Source organism: Apodemus sylvaticus, chromosome 17 (genome assembly GCF_947179515.1).
Source record: "Apodemus sylvaticus chromosome 17, mApoSyl1.1, whole genome shotgun sequence".
NCBI classification, from domain to species: domain Eukaryota; kingdom Metazoa; phylum Chordata; class Mammalia; order Rodentia; family Muridae; genus Apodemus; species Apodemus sylvaticus.
Window position 1 is genome coordinate 12,331,898 of NC_067488.1, and position 26,206 is coordinate 12,358,103.

General features: G+C 37.5%; 1 protein-coding gene across 2 annotated transcripts in view; it reads right to left on the reverse strand.

Annotated features, from left to right (window-relative positions):
- Positions 1-202: 202 nt before the first annotated feature.
- The window catches only part of Nudcd1 (NudC domain containing 1), a 44,280-nt gene continuing 18,276 nt past the window's right edge, over positions 203-26,206 (reverse strand). The window contains exons 3-10 of one of the 2 annotated variants that reach the window (XM_052160437.1): positions 24,596-24,778; positions 24,146-24,326; positions 18,657-18,833; positions 16,979-17,183; positions 13,633-13,777; positions 10,535-10,660; positions 3,924-4,083; positions 203-821 (exon numbers count right to left, since the gene is read on the reverse strand). In XM_052160437.1, the coding sequence (XP_052016397.1) occupies positions 529-821; positions 3,924-4,083; positions 10,535-10,660; positions 13,633-13,777; positions 16,979-17,183; positions 18,657-18,833; positions 24,146-24,326; positions 24,596-24,778 (1,470 nt within the window). In that variant the 3' untranslated portion in view covers positions 203-528. Of the gene's footprint in view, positions 822-3,923; positions 4,084-10,534; positions 10,661-13,632; positions 13,778-16,978; positions 17,187-18,656; positions 18,834-24,145; positions 24,327-24,595; positions 24,779-26,206 lie in introns of both variants that reach the window. The other variant, XM_052160436.1, reaches the window with a different exon arrangement.

Here is a 26,206-nt window from a genome sequence, read left to right on the forward strand (position 1 = left end):
GATCCATAAATAAATCTCTGCTTACTATGAAACAAGATTTGCAAGCAAATACTGTCAAAACTGCTATGTTCTTACAACTCTATGCAGACTCACAGCAATTCAGTATGTAGATGTCTACCAATTAAACCACTTTTATAATTCTCAGTATTTTACTACCACCCAAACATTCTACATAATGACTATACAAATCTAAACAATGAGCTGAGTACATGATAAATATTTTTATTTTTAAATACTGAATTGTACATGTTCCATATAAAAGATGAGATTTGATCCTCAGGTTTTAAAAAATAACTATATTTGCCAATATGTCCATATTTTTACAGAAGCCAGTGTTCTCTAAACTGCTTCATCTAGCCTACCAGCTTTTACAGATTCATAATCTATAGAATACATTTCCAGTATCCTTTAAAAATAAAACTTCATAAAAGGTATTCTTATTCAACATGCTAAAACTTATCAAGTTATAGTACAACTGTTCAGCCCTCCAGGTTCCACTGGAAACTTCTTAGCCAAATGTTGGGAGAATTAATTCTCAGTATTTACTTTTATTAAAAAAAGGTTTTTGGTAGTGAGAACAAATAATCTCTCATTTGTTGCCTGAAAGCCTAAAATCGGATCATTGGTCTCTAGGCTTGCTACCTGCTGCTTAGCAACCTGCCCCACGTGCCTGCCTTCCTTCCTGTTGTACAGCACAGTGGACATGGGGGTGGGCTGCCGGTAGATGAATACTCGGCGAAGGCACTCACACAGGGCTGCATACGAGTAGTTTGGAGCACACGCAAAAAATTTCTTGTCTCTCTTTGAAGCTTGGACATAACCTGTCAAAAATACAAGAGAAAAACACCTATCTGTCAAACTGAAGGGAGGAAAATCAAGATTTAACACTTAATACTTAAATAACACATATACTATTATCAGTCAACAATGGATGAATTCAGCATCGTTAACAGTGAGCTACAGCTTCTTCTAAGAGGCAAAACAATACAATTTTAACTCCTAAGGCACATGCTCTTCAACAAAAGCACTTCCATTTAATTTCTGTGAAATAAAATAATAACAATATAAAGTCTTAAATACCAAATACATAAAAGCTTTAATGCCTAGTTTAAAAATAAATAAAAAAATAACCCTAGGAATACAATGACAACTTAAAAGAATTTTAAAAAGCAAACAAACAACAAAACAAAAGCAAATGAAGAAGGCAATAAATTATGCGAAGGCCTCCCTCCCATGCTCATAGATGTATTGTAAAAATAGCTATAAGTGAAAGTAGTTTATAGTTTTTTTTTTAAATTCTCATATAAATTCTAATAATATTCTTTGGAGAAATGGATAATATGATCCTGAAATTCACATGGAAACACAGAAGACCCCAAACAGCCAAGGAAATCCTAAGTAGAAAGTAATGGCGAGAGGTTATTATGGTAGTGACTGAACTCAAGTCAAACTACAGAGCCACAAGAAAGAAGGCAGCATAGTACAGACACAAAAACTGACAGGCAGACAAGTGGAATGGTGTGAAGTGGAATTTCTCCTCCTGTGTTGTGAGTCCGACACCTTTGAGAGTGGAGTGACTCTTTCACAGGGGTCAGCTAAGAGCAAACAAACACTGTCACTAACAAACACTAGAAATGCTACAGCCTTTGTAAGGAGGCCTACTGGGAAACAGGATATCCACAGGGAGAAGAATCAATGCAAAGTTGATCAAAAACTTATAAGACCTGAAATTCTAAAACTAGTAGAGAAAAACAAGTGGGAACAGTTGACAAGCAAAAGAAGGACTTGTGGCATAAACCAAACTCACATACTGGATTGTGTGGAATTAAAAGGGAATGCACAGCAAGGAAACAAGGAATGCTGAGAAGACACAGCCTAAAGAATGGGAGACTATCTTTGCTGTCTGTGTTTTGGAGAGATCATCTGTATCCAGAATATATAAAGAACTCTCTGAATTACACCAAACCAAACAATCCAGTGTACAAATGGGTGATGAAATGAACAGGTAGCTCTCAAGATACATAGAAAAATGCTCAGCATGTTTAATGTGAAAATTCAAATTAGATCTACATTGAGATGCTACCTGAGGTTTTATCTGGTCATATAACGCTTGCCCCCAGCATAGCACTATTTACAGAAGTAAAGACATAGAATTAGCTTAGATACCCATCAATGAGAACACAGAGGAAATGTGATATACACTCCCGTATTCACCTGGAAAGAACAAAATTATACACCGCAAGAAAGAACAAAATTATACACCGCAAGGGAATGGATGTAAACGGACATGACCATGTTAAATGAAATCAGCCAGACTCAAACAAATACTTCATGTTTTCATTCACATACAGACTCTAGATACAACACCCCCCCCCACGCACAGATACACACATACACATAAGTGTGTGTGTGTGTGTGTGTGTACAGAGAGATATTAAAAAGTGATTAAAAGATAGATGACATTGTAGGGAGAGGAAGAATAAAGGAGACATTTTTTCTCATGCAAACTAGATTTAAATGCATACATGAATATTATATATCTTGCATATATGCTTATATATACTCTATAAAGTGAGCACAGTCATGAGGCACAAGCAGGTTAACACTGCCTTTAAAACATGAGGTGAGGATATAGGGATCTCTCTGAGTATGAACAACAACTGAACTCAAGTACTAGGTAACATAAAGTTGATTAACTTAGGATGAAGCAAAGCAGTTCATTTGCAAGATTGTTTTGAGATGGAATTGAAGACTCAGCATCTAAAAGCAGCCTAAAAGAACTTTCCTTTTCCTTAAGGAAAGAAGATAATTGCAAAATAGGAATTATAGTTGAGAACAGAAACTGTGTGGCTAATCTATCAGACCTCTTACTATTTCATTTTATAGAAATCTACTTAGAGTCTGAGTGAGGCAGTTTAGCTATAAGCACTAAGTGACAGATTTCCTCATTAATTAGAGTTATACATACACAGCCTTTAAAAGCCACAGTTCTACATTTTGCTGCCAGTTTAAAATAAGCTTTAAATAAAGCAATAACTGTAGCTAATTCACCTAATACAACTCCCACACAATATTACATAAAATCAATGATGACATAGCCTATAGTTATATACTTTAAACTTTTTTCAAGGTATAGTTTCAAAACAAATATTTTCCTCTTTAGCAAATAAATTCAATATGTGCTTGACCTTTTCATGACTGTTTCATTACCATGGCCTCTTGTTTACACTGTGGCTTAGACTTTGAGTCAGACTCTTACTAAATTAACTCGAGCTAGCCTCAGACTTGGGCCTCCTGCCTCATACTCAAGCAGTGGGAATGCAGGTGTGCACCACCAGTCTTGGCTTTCTTGGCACTTGAGTTCAATGAACATTATGACATTACTGTACAGCAATTGCATGTGTGTTGAAGATTACTTTGAAGAGACTTAACGGGCAGTGGTGGCGCACGCGTGTGATCCCAGCAGTCTTGGGAGGCAGAGGCAGAGGCAGGCGGATTTCTGAGTTCAAAGCCAGCATGGTCTACAGAGTGAGTTCCAGGACCACCAGGGCTATACAGAGAAACCCTGTCTTGAAAAAACCAGAAAAAAAAAAAAGAGAGAGACTTAAAAAACAAGTTACATGTATGGCAATGTTGTAGCTCCTGCTAATAATGACTTAAAAGAAACAACTGATTAGAAATATTCAAATGGTTATACTGTCACTTCCATGTCCATCCTGTGTTATCTTCTGTGCAACTGTACAAACAGTTTCATCTTTCTAGTCTAACAGTTTAACGGATCACAGAAGACCAAACCATAGCAAGAACGAATCAATGTAACAATCAACATAATGTAATCAATGGAGGGCTGGAATTAAAAAGCCGTTTTAAGATAATGGCTTCTTGGGCAGCCTGGAAATGCTACTGTAGAGAATGCTGTCTACCTAGGGCATTGAAGGTGGCAACGTGCTCCCACATGTCGTCCTGCTTGCTGCAGTGTGGTTGCCAGAGCAGAGCATCGACGTCATGGCGCAGACAGAAGCACGGCATTTCTTTAGGATCCACGATGACTGAGAACAGGTACTGGTTGCTGCCAAGATTCACCTAAAGTGACAAAGTACATTTAGTCAAAAAGTAAGTGATACATGAAAAAAACTGACATACAACATCATCTCCAATTATTTTAAACCAACTTTTCTTCCTTCCTTCCATTCTTCCAAACATGCAGTTCAAGCCAGCTGTTTACTTGGCAATTCTCCTGTCTCAGTCTAGAATTTCACATATGTACCAGCCACCATGTCTTCTTGATCTACACTTCGAAGATTTAACTGGGTTGATTCTTCACAGAACTCCCGAGAGCGATGTGTTTCTGCTTATATCATTTTAAAGTGGACCGGGACTTAGCTTGTCCAAAGTGAGGATGGTTTTAAGTTGCAGATATGAAATCTCTATTCTTAACTAATATGCCATCTACCCCTCAAGGCTAGTACTTAGTTTAACATGACAAAGGAGAATGGTTTTAAATCATAGAATATAAACATTAAACTTAATAATGTTAGCTTGTAAATATTACCAAGAATAAGTAATATTCTGTGTATCAGGCATGTGTTAAAGTACTAATCTCCACAGCTCATGACAAGCTGTTATCTTCATGTAATAGCTTAAAGTACAGCCTTGAGAGTGTGAGTAATTGGTTCTAGCCTATAAGGAAAAACCACAATACTGGATAAAATCTCAGCTCTTACCAATTACTCCACTGTGCACCTGAATTACAGTATTAATATCAATAATATTGTTCGAAGCTGTTATGGCAATACTGATGCTTGAGGAACTCATTTCACTACAAAAGTCATCACTTGAGACTGAGTTGAATCCCGCTTACGGGGGAGTTGCATTAGACACAGGCTGCAGCCATATTCTTCATCAGCCATCTGGTTACTAGAGCTTTCAATGCCAACAGAAATAACATCAAATAACACATCGGTGCTAGGTTTAGGGTTAGATTTGGGGAGACTAGTGTGATAAATGCTGACTTAATTCTATAAATTTCACAGTACAACAGAGAACACAATGTTGGCTGAGAAGTTGAGACCTGACCTGTCCTCTATAAGGAAATTCCTGAAAGGCGGCAGTATGAGGATTTATTGGTTCTCCAAAGCAACCTGGGCTTTCGGAGTCCAATGGCAATGCTTCCCACCTCATGAGAACTGACAGAGGGAAGCAGGGCTTTTAGGTAGGCCCAGAGCACCCTCCACAGCAAGGATGGGCTGACATGTTCGCACCACTGTTCATTTCTTCTGTGCCTTGCTATGGAATGTCAGTGGCCAAATAAATCTTATTTTCCAAGTATTTCTAGCAGGTGGGCCTGTTAAGAAAGCCTCAGTGGATCTAGGCCTGCTTCAGTTCCTGCTCATCTCTGCTGGTGTCCTCTGGACTACCGAGGGCTTTCCCAAAACAACAAACCCAACTAAGGTAATGCACAGGTGGACTACGAGCCGATTTTCATGAAATGTGCCTACTTTCATGAGCGAAGTGAGAATTAACATTACAAATGCCACAGCTAACTCATTCATTAGCCTCGTATGTATGACTGGACAGCAGTGAGAAAGGAAGGAATCAACATAAAGCATCAACTAAAGGGTTAACCAAGAAAGAGCTCAACTATGCAGATAAGAGCGCGCAGGTGGAGGTCTCTTGATATAAGCCCCTGTTCTGAGGAGATGCTTTCTCTTCTGCCACTTATGATCCATACATGTGCTACACAGTATATCACCATGCTGCTGCCCACAAGCCAGAAGCTCCACTCTGCCTTTACTGACTCCTGCCCTCTTCCACACTCCGCTTATTCCCCAAGACAGACCAATCACCACCTGTTCCTGGAATACTTATTCTCATGATCCTAGCAATGCAGAACTCTAAAACTTCTTTATTTCATGTTTATTATTTCTAATAAAATATACTACTAGATTAAATTGCTGTTGGGTGTTCGGAGCACTGCCAAATACTGTCACGCAGAACTCCCACACTGTAGGTTTCTGGAACTTCTGAATATTTCTTTAGATAATAAAAACGTATATTTGGGATTTTCAAATGACATTGATTACCCTGGATTAACATGTTAGTATTTACTTAAGATATTTATCTTGAGAACTAAAAGTTTGTTTTTTGTCTCTATATTCTATGGGCTTACTGAATGCTTGTTAGTTTTAAAACTATTTCACCAAGGCACTATACTTAGATATGAGGTTACTATAGTCCATTTTACAGTTAGAAAAACTAGAAGACTTTACAAGGAAGATCTAGCAACCAGATTCTTGAAGGATGTTGCTGGAGGGTTCCAGGGTCACAGGTTCCTGTACTGTCTGTTCTGATCTCCACGTTCTGCCACCCACCGCCTTCCCACATCACCCTGGCTTTCAGTGTCTGGGGCGATGTCCAAATCCTCCTTTCTAATACACCTACACGAAGCTCTTCAGAAAGCTGGCCTCCAGCAAACGACTCCATCTCATCCGTTTTCTCTGTACTTTCAGCATTACAACAAACATTCTATGGGTTATCTTAACTGATGAAGAAAATCATCTCTATAATTTACTTTCTTCTTTGACTACGTTTTTTTTCTTCCTGTGGAAGCTTAAGTAACATGACATGTGATGACATAAATTACCCTTTCTGAAGGGGTATCCCTACTGTGCAGTGTCATCTATACTCAATTCAAAATCCCTCTCTGACTACTATCTCTTCTCGCAGACTTGGTTTTCTTTGGTCTTGAGTATGTTCTATTCTGATGAGTGCTCCATGGTTCTCTTCAAACTGTATTTAGTTATCAGTACATAGTATAGCCCTTGCAAACACTCCCTCCCTCCTGCCAGACAGTGACGTGAACAGCATCTATTCTGTGAAGAGATAGATTCAGTGATGCTAATTTTTAACACTCCCCCCCTCAAGGTCACTCATTTTATTGTTTTAGTGATACAGTGAGACTCCGTGCTGCTGTCATTATTTTTAATTCTTAATTTTATTCTTTTGCAGTTTTTATCTTGCAATGTATAGCACAATCTTTTCTACTATGTCTTTGCCATAACAACAGTTAGATTAAATTATTTCTGAAAATTCCTTTTTTCTTGACAATGAAATACTTTTACTATTTGTGTCTAGTTGCTGCTGTAAGAAAATGCCTGGCCTAAACACCTTACAAGAGGAAGACTTTGGCTCCCTATTTCAGGCACTACAGTGGGGGAACTAGAACACAGTAGCTTACCTCATGGTTGTGGTAGGGGCAGGGTCTGTGGTAAGGTATATGCCTGTGCCAACTGTTTTATCTCTTTTCCTATTTTCATGCAATCTGGGACTTTAGCCTATCAGATGGCACCTTTCACATTCACAGCAGGTCTTCTCACCTTAGCCACTCTCCTCTGGAAAAGCCTACACGCAATATTCTTTAAATGCACTCAAATCATCTACATGCTTTTCAATCCACTCAATATGACAGCCAAGATTACATGTCTAACAAACTAAGCTGAGTAAAATAACTACCCTGATACACCAATAAAATGAAGTGAGGTAACTAAAAAACATAATTTTTTTATTTTTTGTAAGATCCTGAAGAGACTGAAACAGCAATAATGGGGGGGGGGGGGGGAGTGTTACCTTTAAGGATAAAGCCATCAAATTAAAGAAGACAAAACACAGAAGTTAAATTTTAACCATTATCTACCATGGACAACTGTCCAAGAAAAACAAAAACAAAATGTTTAAAGGGCTCCAGAGTCCCAAATATAATTACAAGGGCTATTGGGTGTAGTTTACTGATACAGCATTTTTGTAAAAAGCTCTGGTTTCAATGCTCAGATCTTTCTTTATCCTAAGTAAGGAACCAGAAGCATAAATCACAGTTTTCAATAGAAAACTCTATATCCTGATTCTAAACAAAATCTCATGGACTTTATAACTGTAGACAAAAGTAAACTGAGAGTATAACAAAAAAAGATGATAGCGGTGCACAGATATCCTGTCAGCAAGAGGTAACAATCAATAGTTTATTAGTAGTACAAAGAATACAGCGAACCAACTGCAATGACAAGAAGGATTTGAAGAGTAGGCTGAGGAAACCTACTGTAGAGGCAATAAATGCCAATTTCCTCAAACGCCTCTATGGGCATCTACAGACATAGACAGTATGGCACCTGATGTCCACATTGTCGCTATGCAGGGATCAATAGAAAGTTACTTTCTTCAGAATGCTCTATATACAACATTGGGAAAATAAGATATTTGAGTAAGATTACTGACAGGGCTTTAAATATAGGTTTTGTATTAAATATGAAAAATTAATCTAGACAACTTATTTCATAGAAACTCATTCCTTGTTAGTACCAAAGATGTATCTTATTGCCTAAATTTAATAAATCTTTTATTTAGTAAGATAAAAATTTCACATTATCTGTATTTTCACATCCACTGTAGATAAGGTTGTATTTAATGATGAAGTACCAATGAAGGCTATAATTAGAGTAAAATATTTTCAAGAAAATGTGAAGTAGTCAGCTGATAGTATTCTTAGGAACACCCAGCAATTAGACTTACAAAGATTTTGTGTCAGAATGAAGAAATTCAAAGAATCCCCAATTACTGTTACTACCCAATTAAACTGAAAACTGCTACTGAGAAAAGGATTTTATTTTTCGATTCAAGAATAAAGTCTTCACTGGGAAACTAGATCAAAACTTGAATTTTCAATTCATAGTTGGTACACAGATGAAATCTATAAAACACTCAGAAGCTCTCTAATTCCTACTTTATCTTCATTATCTAAGAATTAAAAATACTATCCACTTCATAAATGAAGAAATTCAAATTTAAGGAGCAGAGATATATATGTTAAGGAGGCTCTAGTTTAAATACAGATGTATTTCCAGGCTTGCATTCTTCATTACCAAATTGTACTCTCTTCAACAACCCACTCTATAGTAACTATGAGGCAAGTACCCTAGTTCCCCTATGTGCTGCTATTTCAGATATGGTAATCCACATCCTGTGACTTCTGTGAGCTAGGTTATATAGTAAGTTGTTCATGCTTTTACATCTTAAAATGAAAATGGAAGTTTTATAAAATCCTCTTCCATTTTATTTGAGCACTCATTTATTAAACTACCTATATAGTTGATTTTTTTCCATGACTGCAAACTAGGAAAATAGAATTATCTAAGTAATACACAATGCAATGATATAAATAAATGTTTAAAAAATTATATAGATCCCTAAGATAATAACTTCTACTTAGAAATATAAAAAGACCACAGTTTTTCTAGTTTCAAAACTAACCACATTTATTGTTTAGTGGTAAAAAAAAAAATCACAATTGTCATTGAATTTCATCAAACTATTCTAATAGAAATATAAGAATGTGCTGAATGAATGGCATAAAATAAATTCATTGTCAAAAATGTTTTATACTTGGCTGTTCTAAAGTAAAGGAGAATAAACTATCAGCGACTCTTTGCCTTGAAAAATGCTCTCATATGCAGTGCGTTTCCTACCATCCACACGTACTCTGTGTTGCTTGAATCTTTCATAAAATTAGTCCCACACAGCCTTGCTGAATGCAGGCTCACCTGTCGCAGATTATATAATAATCCGAAGCAGGCATTTCAGGATGATCACCTGCTAGTATATTAGCTAGTCCCATTATGGCTTCCAACAAAGCAGCTGACAAATTGCAGTTTTTAAGAGCTGGATGTCTGACACCAACCAGAAGGTACAGGTAAAGCACAGTGAGGCTGGCTAGGACAGACAACACTGCTATGAGACGGCCTAGCAGAAGCCAGTTTCAAGACCTGTAGTCTACAACTAATTTGATTTGTAATTCTTCATTAAAAATGTCTAAATATAAAAAGGCTTCATGCAACAGATGTTACAAAATGGTAGCATAATGAAGAGTAGTTTAGTTAAGGGTACTGGAAAAAGGGCTCGGCACTGAGGAGCCCTCGCTGCACAATCCTGAGGACCACAGTTTAGATTTCAGTACCACATAACCAACTAGGCATCCTGCAAGTGTCATACTTTCTACTTTCAGGGACCTGATCCTCTCTGCTGGCTCCTTCTGAACATTCATGCACACATGTGAGCATGCATGCATGCACATGTACACAAGTACACACACACAAGCATACACACACACACACACACACTCATTCACATACATGTAGATACAATTATCATTTTAAAAGTTATTAATAAGAGACAATACTCATTTCTTAATGTCAGTGTCAGGTATGAAGGAAGTTACTATATAAAGTAGGTTCCCAACTGTATATAAAAGGTAGGCAGAGGAAAAAGCCTGAAATATGTCAATATAAAACAGAACTCAAACACTACTCCTTTATTTTACTGAATATGGCAATATAGAAATGAGGCTTCTTTATGGAGTGATAAGATTTACCATACCCAGTAACTTTTAATCAAACTATTTTTGCAAAACATATATTTCATTCAATTTCCATCTGCCAAATTTGTTATTATCCACAACAGTTTAGAATTGCTATCATCAAGAACTTACCACATGAGTTGTTTTTAATGTATTGCCATCAAATCTGCATAAACTGGAGTTCTCTTCAAAGAAAATATCGCATTCTTCTAATTCTTGAGCATTACATGGAGGCTTTTCCTTATCTGGATTTGGATTCTTAAGCCAAAAAAATAAAGTATGTAATATATCAAACAATAGAAAATAATTTATTCATCCTTAAAAATATTGTCAAAATGACAGATTTAGTAAGAAAGGACATTTGAACAGTTGGATATACTGTTTAAAGCCTGTGAACTCAGAACTCAATTGTTTGAGGCAGAAGGACCATCATGACTTCAAAGCCAGCCTAGGGTACTGTATCCAGTCTGGACTAGAGTCCTGTTCCAAGACACTAAAACCAACGAACTGCTCAGCCAGCCAGCAACAAGAAATACAGTGTTTCTTAGCTGTTAAATATATATTATATATACTCAAAGATGAAAAAAAGTTGAATATGTTGTGATATGGAAGACAGAAAAAAAAAGAACCTAAATGACCTTCTAGATATGAATATGCAAAGTATGAATAGAAAAAAACAAACACAAGATAGCTAGGTAATTAACCATTGCAGGTATAAGGGTAGAACAAACAACACTACAGAGCATCAGAGATGGTGTATGTTTAAAAAATGGAGTATAGCAAGTCACAGTAATGAGATTGCTAAAAAGTAGTAATAAATGGGAAAATATTTTGCATACCTGGCAAAGGATACAAATAACTGACTCACATACAAGCTATGCAAGCCAAATAAAATACAGTGTTTCTGAAACAGAAAGAAACACTGCGACCACTGAATTATCCTCCTGACCAAAGTAACTGAAAAGGGGAAAACAACAAAAACACTTCTACTAACAATAGCTGGGAGAAATAATCACCAGCACACCTACACTACAGTGTGAGACGCTCTGGGGAAGTCTTCAAGGAAGGAAAGGATGAAATGGACTGATAATTCAGTACGAATGTAAACCAGAGGGAACAGGGAATAAGTGCATGTGCGAAAGGACCCATTGTCTCACTTTGCTCTTCTTCAAACTGAGTAAGGCAAAAAAAAAAAAAAAAAAAAAAAGAGGTATAGCAGACAGGAATAAATATATGCCAATAATACAAAGAGAAAGGAATTGATTTGTTACACAGTTCTTAAGTTGTAACTGAAATAAATATACACACATATATTCACCCAAGCAAAAATAAGTACACACATTGAATAAGATAATCATTTTAAAAATTAGTTGTCTAAGGTACTTCCAAAGGCTAAGAAAAGAACAAACTCAGTTCAAAGTAAAGAAAAAGGAAAGATGAATACAGAAAAGAAAAAGTTGAAAGTCAAAAGAAACTGATATTTAATATAACTCCATGTATTAAATTGAATAACTAAAAACTTTCAAAACGGGGAACTGAAAGCTCAGATGCTAAAACATAATAGTAATACTATCTAATCTCTTCCGTGAAGAAAGAAGATTTCCCTAGTCATTTTTTGATGTGAGCATATCAAAAGTGGGTAGATGTTTTCCAGAAGTTGAGAAATGGAGCAATTTACTATTTCCCATTCCCCAAGTTCACTGCTATCAGGTATAGAACACAATGTTGTATTTCTGTATTTTTCAAAACAAAAAACATTGTTTGGAGCATAAGTATCTTTTCCATAAATATCTGTGTTCCTTCAAAACCATCAAGCTTAAAAGGAGTGAGGTAAATTATACAATCTCTTCTAGAGTCACGATTATTATATTCTCAACAAAGCTGGTTATAATAAAATCTGCCAAATGAATGAGCTTAGGGAATAAGGCTTTTGTACAAAGGGCTATGAAATCACATTTTCAAGCTTGGCATATTAATTGCAATAATTCCTAAAATTGTTAATGACTGTGGGCAAAGATGAAACTTATGTTCACTATTTGGGACATATTTTTGTTTGCAAAAAACATTCCCTTTCAATATTTTAATCTCTCTTTTCTAGCTTAGGATGCACCTTATTCCTGCAGGGTAAATAGTTTTTTCAGAATCTTCTTTATCACAGTTAGTCAACATAGCAGTAAGTCAGATGATTACACATGCTAATATCAGTTGGAAAGTGATCATATAACCAATGTTCTATGAATGTGCTGCCGAATGTTTTCAACATTTCAATAAGCTATTGCAAGTCATTAACATGGTAGTATGTTCTACCTCATAGCCAAAAGTATCGTCAGGTCATTGTAATCATTATAAGGAAGTATTTCATTCATTACGAATAATCACTTTACTAGAAGCTGGTGGAGAAGAAACATCCCCACAAATCTTAACTCAAGACTGGACTTAAGAAAGAAGTGGGGGCAGGGAAAGGCAAGGACATCAACAGATGCAGACCTGAGATGATAGAGATAAGAACACTGAATGTTAGACTCATAAAAGAGCAAGGTTTTAAGTCCACGAGATGACAAAGGGAACACAGGGATACTCAGTGACACTGAAATGAGAGCAGTTTTACCGATGCTGTCATTTTTTGCTGTCATTTTTATTTTACTTATATCTCATTTTCTATTTTTAAATACTTACTCTCATATATGTAATTCTTAGGTTTTACACTGGTTATGTTTTAACTGTTCTATTCATGAGAACATGGGGAAAGGGCCATTTAGACACTTACCAGGACTAGGACGGGGTACAGTTTAGACATATGATAGTTTTACTTTTAGTTTTGTGAGTAAACTCCATAGTGATTTCAACGTTGGCTAGGTATGTACTACAGAGACACCTGTACATGTATGTATTATAGCACTATTTATAATAGTTAAGCAATAGAATCAGCCTAGGTTATTAGCACATAAGTGGCATAACTGTAATTTGTTTCTATAAACATTTGTTGTTGATTCTTCTGAAGAATGCCAAGATCTATATCTACATATATACACCATACAAAATATTCCTTCACATTTTGATATACATTCAGAGTAAACTATATAAATATTAGAAGTTCAATCTACATTAAAACATTAATATGTCAATGTGCCATTTATATTAAGAAAGGCAAACTAATGTTTGGCTTGGCATAATCTTCATACACAATATTCTGGATTTGTAGGAAATGCCTTGCCAGGGTAAAGGCTTACCAGCTCATCAGAGGTCAGGTGCATCAAGCGTTCTGCTATTGCAGCACACTGGGCAGGGTCTCTTATAAGTTCACCTCGTTTGTCACCAACCACCAGCTCAGGCCACGTCAGGCCTTCATTCTTCTTAATCAAAGAAATCTCCAGGCTAAAACATTAAATGAGAAACATCAAGTCACATTAAACATGGAACATCTAAATCAGATGTGGTATTACATTCTAGTATCCCAGCACTCAATATGCTCAGACAAGAAAGAATCACGTGTTCAAAGTCACTAGAGGCTATATAGCGAAAACATATGTCAAAATGAGAGATAGGAAAAAGGGGAGGGGAAGACTAGAAAGAAAGGAGGGAGAGGAAGGTAGATATTTGCCTAGCTGGTATCTAGAGAATGTTTTACCAAAAATCTTACTCATTTTTGGTATTATACATGATGAAAAAAATCTAAAATCCAATGATAAGTCACCAAACCTTCATGAGTAAATATGAAAGTCACTGGAAATGAGCAGCAAATAGTTTGTGGACAGATTGGTGGAATGATTAGAAAGACAGCATGTGGAAAATACTCTTGGAACATAGGTGTTCAGTGTGTTACTGCAGCTCGGTAACACACAGGCAGGAGGCAAGGCCCTATGAGCTGAGCAGTGGAGCACATACAACCGGCCTGCAGCGAAAGAGCTCGTAGGATACAGGCTCGACAAGCACCAACTACCACAGACTAACATTCTTAATAAGGAATTTTAATCGAAGATGGAACAAGTTAATGCCAATGTTAACTTTTGAAACATGGATTTTTAAAGAACTGAGAACAAATGTAGGTATCTAAAAAAATATTTTGTAAAACAGAAAAAAAATGTTTATAATAGAGTCTTTATAATTTGTTTTAAATCTAATTCTATACATTCAAGGTGTTAAACAGAAACTCCAAATGTACTAAGCAGAGCCTGTTACAGAAACTTGTTACAGAAAACGGAGTGCTGAGTCAGAGCAGACCATGTACAGGAGAGGAAGCAGCTGGCCCGTGAGCGCTGGACAGGAGAGGAAACTCAGGTGGCAGGCCTTCTGTATCATTCCTTCACAGGAAGGAATCCTTTGCACAAGCCATTTCTAATAAATGTATACTATACTAACTTGCACTCTGGAGCATAACTTCAAGCAAACAATTCCAAGAGTGCAATAAAACCATTATGGCAATTATCAAATAGGACATGCTAAATTATCAACTATTCTTTTATAAGGCAGTGATTATCAACAATCACAATATAATTACAGCATTTAAAAAATTTCTGCAACTCTTTAAGAGACTATACAAAATAATATCAGTTATATAATAAAAGTCCTTATCATTAACAATGAAAATTATCACAATCAATGATGCCCAGACTTAGTTATATTCTCTAAGGAAAACACTAATCTGATAAAAATGATAATAAAAATAATATTAGCTCATACTTGCTTAATGTTTTACCATATGCTAGGGGCTATGGTATCAGACACTTCATGTCTTATCTCATTTATTGCTTAACACAACCAAATAAAGTTACACCTTTACGTCCCAAGTATGAGTGAAAAACTCATACTTAAGACTTTATGTAACCTGACAAAGTCACAAGCTAGAAAGCATTTCATTCAACAGTGTGTTCTAACTACCAATTTTACTTAACAACTTTTTAACAGCCAATTTTAAATGCTTTCCTCAAGACTTTTACATACACATGATAAACAGATGAGGAAATAAAGTAGTTTTAAAAGAATTTCAAAGACAATTGCTTTTCATATATTTTTCAACCATAAAAAAAAAATCAGTAAATTTTAAAATTTGTATATGCTAAGCAAGCCCTGTACTAACTGAATATATCCTAAGGCCTGAGGGTTATCTTAGAAATTTATAGGGCTTTCAAGCATTGAAAATGTAAATCTTTTATATAAATATTTTCTTAACTGTTCATGTCTTACGTTTTTACATCTATCTATCTATCTTTTTATTTAAACTATAGCCCTATAAAAGGGCTTGAAATCATGGATGGTAATACCTCCAGAAGTTCTTTTATTATACAGGATTGTTTTAGATATCCTGGACTTTCTGTTTTTCTATTTTTTGTCAAGGTCTGTAAAGAATTGTGTTGGAATTTTAATGAGGATTTGGTAAGATGGCTGTTGATCCTATGTTAATCCTACTGACCCATGAACATGTTTTAATCTTCTGGTGTCATTTCTCTTTCTCTCTCTCTTTTTTAAAAATGTATTTTTTGATGAGCATAAAATTTCAATTTTTGAAAACTGATCTTGGCTTTTGGAAACAGGGTTTCATGTAATCCAGATTGACCTCAGACTCAAAAAAAGCTCAGAATGAGCTTAAATTCCCAATTCCCCTATCTCAGCTTTACAAGTACTGGGATACAAGTAATATGGGTACCACCATATTTGACTTCAACTTTTCAATTCTGAAGAGGAGAAACAACGTAGATAAAGTTCAATTATCATGTACTTCTTTTATGGTTTAATTTTTTGTGTGTTACAAACACAGACTACAAAAAAAAGAGCTATCAATGGTCAATTTATATTGAAGTATAATTTATCTCTCAAAATTCTGAAAGAAATATTAATTCTTTACACATGCAGTAATTTATCTTTCTATTCATGCAAAATAACATAGATAATTATTCACTGAAGCAAAATATTGGAAACATTCTAAATGTTCAATAACAGAAGTCTAACTGTTTTAAATGACTTTACCAAGTCAAAATAAAGTACTGAAAATAATCAGGCATCCTTAACGGGAAAATATTTAAAATCTACTGTTACAAAATATACATATATATATACATATATATACATACATACACATATAAATATATATATAAATGACAGTTTTTCCTTGAAAACAAAACAGAGAATTTAGCAGAATAAACAGGAAAAGCCTCAGGAAGGAAGCTAGTAACAGCAGCTAGAGGGAAGGCACACCTGTGACTGGAGTTGGAGAGAACCCTCTCATGCCATAACCTCTGATAGACCTTAAGAACATTTAGATAATTGTATTGTATTATATCATAAGCAAATTAAACTGGAAATTATTTCTACTACAATATTTTGACAGTACAAATTAAAATAAGCAAATAGTTTCATCTTTTATTATCTCTATATACAGCTGGCAATGAAAAACAGGCAAGTATAGATGGCAACATCTTTAACTACAATTACATTTAATGTAGTTTCAGCATCTTTAATCTATCTGAAAAATCTCAATAGAGATGAAACTATTATATTCTCCTTCAACTTGTAGAGAGATAAAAAGGAAAATATGAAGTCATAAGAAATAAAATTTCAAAAGTAAAACTACAAAAATACCTATCATTCTCTTTAATTGTCCATGTGCTGCCTTCGTGATCAATAGATGAATAGAGTTTTCCTTCCAAAACCTGGATATCCTTCAGCTTAATGTTGATATTATCAGGTAAAAATTGTATTTGAATATCTTCTTTAGTACTGCTTTCTGGAAGCTTTACCGTTACTGTCAAATCATCCTCACTTTGTTGCCAGTAATACAGAGGGTCTGCTGGGAATAGGAAAAGGCATTATGTAGCAATACAAATTAGACACAACATAGAATATTATAGCCTAGACCTCTAAGAGAACACCTATCTAAATCAATATTGTCTAGAGATCATCTCTCTCACACATACACAAATTATAAGCATGAGAACTTCAAGGAATTTGACATGAAGCATTGTAACAAATGCACATATTTCCTTCTTCCAGGTTTACACAATGAACTAAGAGACTGGCACTCAAAAATACTGACAGCAATCTCTTCATTACTTGACTTTCTGCCTCTTTCTACCCCTCCCCTTCATTTCCCTCTTATTTGCAACACACACACACACACACACACACACACACACATACACACACACACACACTGTCCCTGAAATGTGAACATATTGGTTTATTCATTATGATCACATAATGGATAACTTCTGATAGATAATGAGGATGAGAGAAACCTGTAAAATTAGTGTGTTTTAGTGAAAACAGATAAAAGAAAATCCAGAATTTCTTTTATTTTAAGATTTATATATTTTATGTATATGAGTACACTGTATCTGTCTTCAGACACTCCAGAAGAGGGCATCAGATCTCATTACAGATGGTTGTGAGCCATCATATGGTTCTGGGAACTGAACTCAGGACCTCTGGAAGAGCAGTCAGTGCTCTTAACTGCTGAGCCATCTCTCCAGCCCCCAGAATTTGGTTGTTTTTTTTTTTTGTTTTTTTTTTTTTTTTTGGATTTTGGTTTTTTTCGAGACAGGGATTCTCTGTATAGCCCTGGCTGTCCTGGAACTCACTCTGTAGACCAGGCTGGCCCCGAACTCAGAAATCCGCCTGCCTCTGCCTCCCAGAGTGCTGGGATTACAGGCGTGCGCCACCACTGCCCGGCCAGAATTTCTTAATAGGAAGCATATTAACATTTACATTTTCCCTGTTTTCTTAGGATGAAGGTTAAACCTGAGGCTTCGCATAAGCAAGGCAAGCCCACACCACAAGGTTGCCTCAGATCCTTTGGACTTTCAGTATCTGATGCATAACATTTTCTCACCCACTCAACATCCAAAAACGCTGTGATTCTGTCTTCAAGAAACTGTCAGTTTAGCATGAAGGGAAGAATATTTATATTAGACCTTATTTGGGAGACTATTATCATTTTAACTTGCCCAGTGCTAATATAACCATTATTTAGTAAGTATTAACTGGGAATCATGTTTGAGCCAACTACAATTTCTAAAATACCGTATAATTACAAAATTATGAAGGTAAACCAGGCCACATCATTCAGAGAGTATCCTCCCGGAAACCGGTGCAGGTCGAGGGGATGAAAGAGACCCAGAGAAAGTGGCTTTGGCTCCTCCTGGAGCACGGGTTATGGATGTGTTACGGGGGAACCCATACCGTGCACTGGAGGGGGTCACAGCAGACAGATGTGCACATGTCCATGAGCACACGGGAGCTCCCCAACAGGCTAAGTTACCTTTGGTGTTCTCTGGCCTGTCTTCATCCATACTCTCTTCCTGATCTGCAGAGACAGCCTTGAAGGACTTGTAGGACACAATCAGTAGACCGTTTCCGTTAGGCTCAAGGGCAGCATAATGTGGCACTGACTTCCCACGGAGAACGTGACGCTTTGTAATTTCATACTTTTTACTATCTGTAGGAAAATGAACATTATGAAAAGCTACATTTCAATGAATCCTTTAGTAAGAGTAAGAAATTGACAACTTTGGCCGCCAGGCAGCTCAGTGGGTAAGAGCCCTTGCCACCAAGCCGGATGACAAGTTCCAATCCCCAAGACCAATTCCCAACACACACACACACACACACACACACACACACACACACACACACCTTCATCGTCCTCAAACAAGTCCCTATTACCCTACTATAAAATACTGGTTTGATGAACTTTGCTCTAATTTGTACTGTGCAGTACAGCAGTCACCAGCTTCAAGCAGCTATTTAATTAAATTAAGTAAAGTTTAAAATCCACAGCCTCAGCTACTTAGACCCATTTCAAGTACTCAGTAACCACATGTGCCTAGTGGCTAATCCCAGTGAACGACACACATATGACTTAGTACTTTCTCAGCAGGCATGTAACACTATCTGAGCATACACATGAGGGAAAGTACGGAATGAACTAGTTTTCTCTTGCTGTAGAACTGGTAAAGAGGGTTTCTTAAAATGAAATATTTCTGTTGTAGTTGGTTTTTGTATACCAAATTAGAACTACATGAATATTATGATCAATAATGAAATAATAAGCACTTACAACCTTTACTATAAATATCAATTTAACTGTATTTTAAGGTTTTAGTAAATTTATCCCTCAACCCTCATCAGAGAAACTCCTTCTTGTGTTAGATGGGAATTAACAAAGAGATGCATACCTGGACAGTGTTGAGATCTTGGAGAACTCTAAATGGGACGTTTCTGTCAAACTCTTCCTCTCTGGGCTCAGGGATCCAGACAGAAGATGAGGTGGGAAGACTACACAGGCGGAGCTAGAGGGAGGCTCCAGGGAAGCGGTTTCTACAGACCTAACAGCGCTACTACACCTATGAACTCACAGACCTACAGACCTAACAGCGCTACTACACCTATGAACTCACAGACCTACAGACCTTACAGCGCTACTACACCTACGAACTCACAGAGCTACAGACCTAACAGTGCTAGTACACCTATGAACTCACAGAGCTACAGACCTAACAGTGCTAGTACACCTATGAACTCACAGACCTACAGACCTAACAGCACTAGTACACCTATGAACTCACAGACCTACAGACCTAACAGTGCTAGTACACCTATGAACTCACAGACCTACAGACCTAACAGCACTAGTACACCTATGAACTCACAGACCTACAGACCTAACAGTGCTAGTACACCAATGAACTCACAGACCTACAGACCTAACAGCGCTAGTACACCTATGAACTCACAGACCTACAGACCTAACAGCGCTACTACACCTATGAACTCACAGACCTACAGACCTAACAGCGCTACTACACCTATGAACTCACAGACCTACAGACCTTACAGTGCTAGTACACCTATGAACTCACAGACCTACAGACCTAACAGCGCTAGTACACCTATGAACTCACAGACCTACAGACCTAACAGCGCTAGTACACCTATGAACTCACAAACCTACAGACCTAACAGCGCTACTACACCTATGAACTCACAGACCTACACACCTAACAGCGCTAGTACACCTATGAACTCACAGACCTACAGACCTAACAGCGCTACTACACCTATGAACTCACAGAGCTACAGACCTAACAGCGCTACTACACCTATGAACTCACAGACCTACAGACCTAACAGCGCTACTACACCTATGAACTCACAGACCTAGACCTTACAGCGCTACTACACCTACGAACTCACAGAGCTACAGACCTAACAGTGCTAGTACACCTATGAACTCACAGAGCTACAGACCTAACAGCACTAGTACACCTATGAACTCACAGACCTACAGACCTAACAGCGCTACTACACCTATGAACTCACAGACCTACAGACCTAACAGCGCTAGTACACCTATGAACTCAGCGCCTGTCACAGCACATACAGGACCTGTACAAGTTTGTGCCAGAAAAACCTCCAGCACAAGTAAGTGGAAGTGAAGAGTAGTCCTGCTCCTAACTAAGGTAATCTACAATTGATGCTGGCTGGTTTTCTCCAGTGCAGGATCACTAGGTACACACACTCCAAGGCAGACCTCTCCTTGGAAGTGGCTGACCCATTCTGTACCCAGAATACACATTTAAAAGGCCAAGCATGTTTTTGTGTGTGTTTAGGAGGGGGGTTATTTGGTTTTTGGTTTGTTTGCTATGGTTAGTATTTTTGTCTTTTTGTTTTCTGTTTGTTTGTTTTGGAGTTTTTTGGACTATTTGGGAGAGAGTGAAGGAACATGAAGTTGGGGAGGGATGATCTGAGAGGACTTGGGAGAGGGGAAAGAATATGATCAAAATATATTATACAACAATTTAAAAATGATAAAAACATAATAAGGAAGGAAACCAAGCAAGTAACAAAGCATCACTATTGGATGGATTGTAGTTTTCTAAGTTCAACACTAAGTAGTTAAAAATCAGCTTAGTGTGTTTTGGGGCTAATAAACATTTTTCATTTTCCAAATTAATTGACTACAAAATCTAATTTATCCTGTGTTTCCCTCAACACACTTTAAAAAAAGTACTGCGCTGCCATATTAGATCCACGCACTGAAAACAGGCGACAGGGCGCAGCCAGCTAAGTGCTTGCTTTGCAAACCTGAGACCTTGACTTTGGACCCCAGATACACAGGTAAGAAGCCAAGCTTGGAGGCATGTTCTTGTACCCCAGCACTAGGGAAGCAGAAGAGCGGGGTGCTTATGACGCTGCCGACCAGCATAGCCTGCTCGGTGAGCCCCAGACTAGTGAGGACCCAAAATACAAGGTAGGCTGCTGCTAATGAATGATACGCAAAGTGGACCTCTGGCCGCCACATCCTGAACACACACACACACACACACACACACACACACACACGTGTACAAGGTAGGCTGCTGCCAATGAACAATATGCAAAGTGGACCTCTGGCCGCCACATCCTGAACACACACACACACACACACACACACACACACACACGTGTACAAGGTAGGCTGCTGCCAATGAACAATATGCAAAGTGGACCTCTGGCCGCCACATCCTGAACACACACACACACACACACACACACACATATACAAGGTAGGCTGCTGCTAATGAATGATATGCAAAGTGGACCTCTGGCCGCCACATCCTGAACACACACACACACACACACACACACACACACACACATACAAGGTAGGCTGCTGCTAATGAATGATATGCAAAGTGGACCTCTGGCCGCCACATCCTGAACACACACACACACACACACACACACACACACACACACACACGGGAGGTGAATTTTAAATTATTTTAAAAGAACACAATTCTATTAGTGAAATTGGAGTAACAAGAAAAATTAGTGAAATTAGAGTAATTGGAGAAAACAAGATAACTAAAATGAGCACAGAAAGACAGAATCTTCAGAAAATAGCCAAGTACCACAAATAAGAATCCTAGGAGAAAAAAAGAAAAGGAAATCTAAGAGTGCTTGTTCAACTGAGGAGAGGGATGACAAAAGGGCTGCGACGGACAGCAGGGCTGTGACAGACGGCAGAACTGCTGTGGATGTCTACAGGTGTCCATCCGGTAAGTCCCATGGACTAACCCCCAACTACAGAGCCACGTTCTTAAGAACAGGGGAAGGAAAGTGCACTATGACTTTTCCTCTTAAGAATCATATTTCTTAAAAAATACTCCTACTGTTTCCTTAAATAGCAGTCTTCAAACTACAACCCAGGATCCAAAGCCACGTCTCTATCTGTATTCGTACAGCTTAAGCGTAAAGCATGACTTTGTATTTTAAACAGTAGAGAAACAAGCAAAAGAATACTTACAACTGTGACAGTTCTTAGTACTTAAGCTTCAATGTCCCTAAGTATTTTGGAACCTAGTTTCCCGATTCGTTCACAAACACTCTGTTGCTGTTTTTATGCCATAGCTGCACAGCTGAATAGCTGTGACTATATAGCAGGCTGTCTGGCCACAGTAAAACAGTTCTTCCCCCTCCCCCACCCCTAACATACAGTTACAGCATTACTAAAGAGATGGAAATAAATACTGGGAACAACAAATATATTCAGCATAGGCATAAGCAATTTCCATGTCCATATAGATGTTTCTTAAGGGGGTTTGCCCTTCTCGAATACGAGTATAAAGTATCTGTATCTGAGATGTAAATTAGCAGTAGGGTAAAGAATGGTTTTTGGTTAGGTTTGCTGTTTTGTAGTTATGAAGGGTTTCAGTTAAATTAATTTACTGTCAACTGAACAAGGAAGAGCAGTGGGACAATGTTAAAGTGGAAAACACAAAACAAAGAACAAAAAGCAAACTCCCTCAGCTCCTAATTAGAGAAACAGAAAGACTGACAGAAAAGGAGAACATCAGATACAACCCTTAAACTAAGCAGAGTCTTCCGGAGCACCAAGTCCCCACTTAGGAATCTCAGAAGTACATGAAGCTACTTTTTAAAGTCATGCTCAAAGACTGACTGAACAAGTTTGAAGACTTTCTTATACACATGAATAAGGAAAGTTTTATGGAAGATAGACACAAAAGACAAAGTTGAACAAAATAAAGGAACCAATTCCATCTTCCAGTTCTTATTTATAATCAAATTACATTAAAATTTACTATTTCTGTTAAGTAGCTATTTCCTGCATATTGAAACATGTCCTTATTTAGAAAAAAAAGAGAGTCATTTGACTCAGGTGAATGAAACAAGGTTCAGGAAACTCCTGAAAAGTTACAAAATTCAAAGGCTCCACCCACAGTTATAGAGGGTGTTTCCTGGGAACACTGAGGGTTGGGCAAAGCTTAAGGAAGAAACTATTGTAAGTTTGTTCCCAGTGTGGGACGGGCTTTTAGAGCTGAACACCCAGGCTCCTGCAAGTAACACGTTGTTTATGTGTTACTAACACAGCCCGAATAAAGGCAATGCAGTCAATGCCTCCCTAAGCTACACATGGTTGTTACTCTGGCCTGTTGTCTGTGAATGTCTAGTGTGAACAAAGCTTATTCAGGTCTCACAGAAAGAAAATTACACACCTACTTATTTATATCCATGTTCATATATATGAATTTTTAGGTATAAACTCTTGGCTATTTTAAAATGATGTATCTTATGGTCTCCAAAATTTATGTTGTCTTCTTTTAAACAAAATGCAGTGAGTCATGGAAGTATATTATAAGCCTTAACTAGATAATATATTTCAGTACTCAAGAAGCAGGCAGTAAACACAGCACTCGGAGGCCCACCAGAGACAGCAAGCTAGCCTGAGAGTCCTGTTTACCCTACCTTCTCTCTTCTTACTGACAACGACCCACTCCAAAGAAACCGAGAAACCACTCCCTTTAAGGTCCAGTTCCTCCTTCTCTATTCGAAGAAGCAGGATAGCCACTGAATGCTCTTCAGATTTCAGCAATGAGACACTGTGGATTATAATAAAAGGATTCCCAAGCTCTTCATTAAACATAATCTAAAGGGGAAAAACACATATTTTAAATGCATGTTTCATAAAACAGAAATATGATCAGCACTCTCAATAAAATAAACAAACAAAACAAAGAAAAAGCTGGCATTTGAACAGAATGAACAGGAGAGAGAACTAAACCCCAGAGAATCCCAAAGGAAAAGGGGCACTAACAAAGCACACGACACAGGATGCTAAGTGGCCCCTCCGTCTGATTCATATAAACTTTCTGGACTCCTCGCAAGGCTTAAAAAGAACAAAGAAAACCAACTCACTTCCCATTTTTCAGGACTGTTTCCACGGTCACCTGTTCCAATGACATACAGTCTTCCAGTTCCATCTGACAAGGTAACCCAGGAAGGGGATGTGAAATGGATAGATGCACAAAGACGATTGTCATATGCTGTCACATCTGTAGGAAGGCGGAACACCTCTCGGGGTTTTCCTAAGGCAGTGTCCTAGAAAGAAACCAAGGATGAGAAACAAATCCCTTCCTAGTCCTGATCCATCCAAACGCAAAATAAATACTGACTGTATGGCCAATTTTTTTTTGTATTTAAAAAATGGGCCCATTTCCCTTCCTTTGAATATAAACTGTACCAATTCTCTTCTAACAAATAAAATACATTAAATGGGACAGGTGACATGCAACACAAAATCCTCTACATCACCATGTTCACTTTCTTAGGTTACATGTTGTAAGGAGGCCGGCTGTCGTGCTCTGGTGATGATTACACAGGGACACACAGTCCTGAGGGCTTCCAACAGTAACAGCGTTCTGCGTGAGCCACGTTGAAACAACATTCTTTACCTGAGGTCGAGTTTCCCATGAGAAAGCATCAGGGAAACTGCTCCTTATGCCCTTTGTGATTCCAGGAAATTATAAACAGACACAGAGCAGTATTTAATATGAGAAAGGGAAATAAGATTGGAACATCACCAGGGGCTGGGAGAATGGGGGTGAAGGAAAAGTCCACCCTTTTGCTTCAAATATGTTGCTATCTCTGTTGTGTGTGCACCAAATAATTTGTGCAACATTTATAAATTAAAAAAATATTAATAAAACAAAGTAAAATTTCACCAAGCAAATGTTTTATCTGTTGTTTTACTGTATGGCCCTCCAGACTTCCTCTAGTGAACCACCATCAAGACGGATGGCAAATCTAGACAATGACTGCTCAACCATATACAAGTTAGTGGTTTGGGTCATTTTCGTTTACATAAATGGCTAAATATGCCTGAAATTAATAGAAGTATAATTATCAGATAAATTTGTGCAATATCTAATAGAAGACACTCAAGTACATAAATGTGAAGCCAAAATTAAACTGACTTAAACCACAGTGTCTACCTCACTTGGATTGAGTGATAAAATGAAAACAAAACCATTGCTGACTTAGAACTTTGTTCAGTTTTAAAGTGTCTGCAAAGTAACACCTTCTGACAATGACATTTCCAGTCCCTGGTTCCACCCACTTTCCCTTTCTTCACAGAAAGTAAGGCAACCATGTTCAAGGCTGTGCAGGACTGAAACTGTGCTGGCAAACACAATGTAGTCAATGAGGGACTACAGTAAGAAGCATTTTTAATTTTCACTGTCTCATGGAAACATCACCAAACCTATGCCACTGCAATCATTAACCCCAGTTTAAGAAGAGAGGCTCAAACGAATAAATCTGACTGGAACTCCACTGCTACAGTGGTCAAGATTCCAGACCCACTTAATGCTGAGCATGTTAATATTTTTCCCCTTTATCATATCTTCTAGAAAAGAAACTATTTTCTCCATTTTCCCAAACAAGTAGTATTTTAAACCTCAATGCGATTTTCAAATACCTAAAGCATTTCCTTTGACTGCAATTACTACATTCAGTTTTTCATTAGAC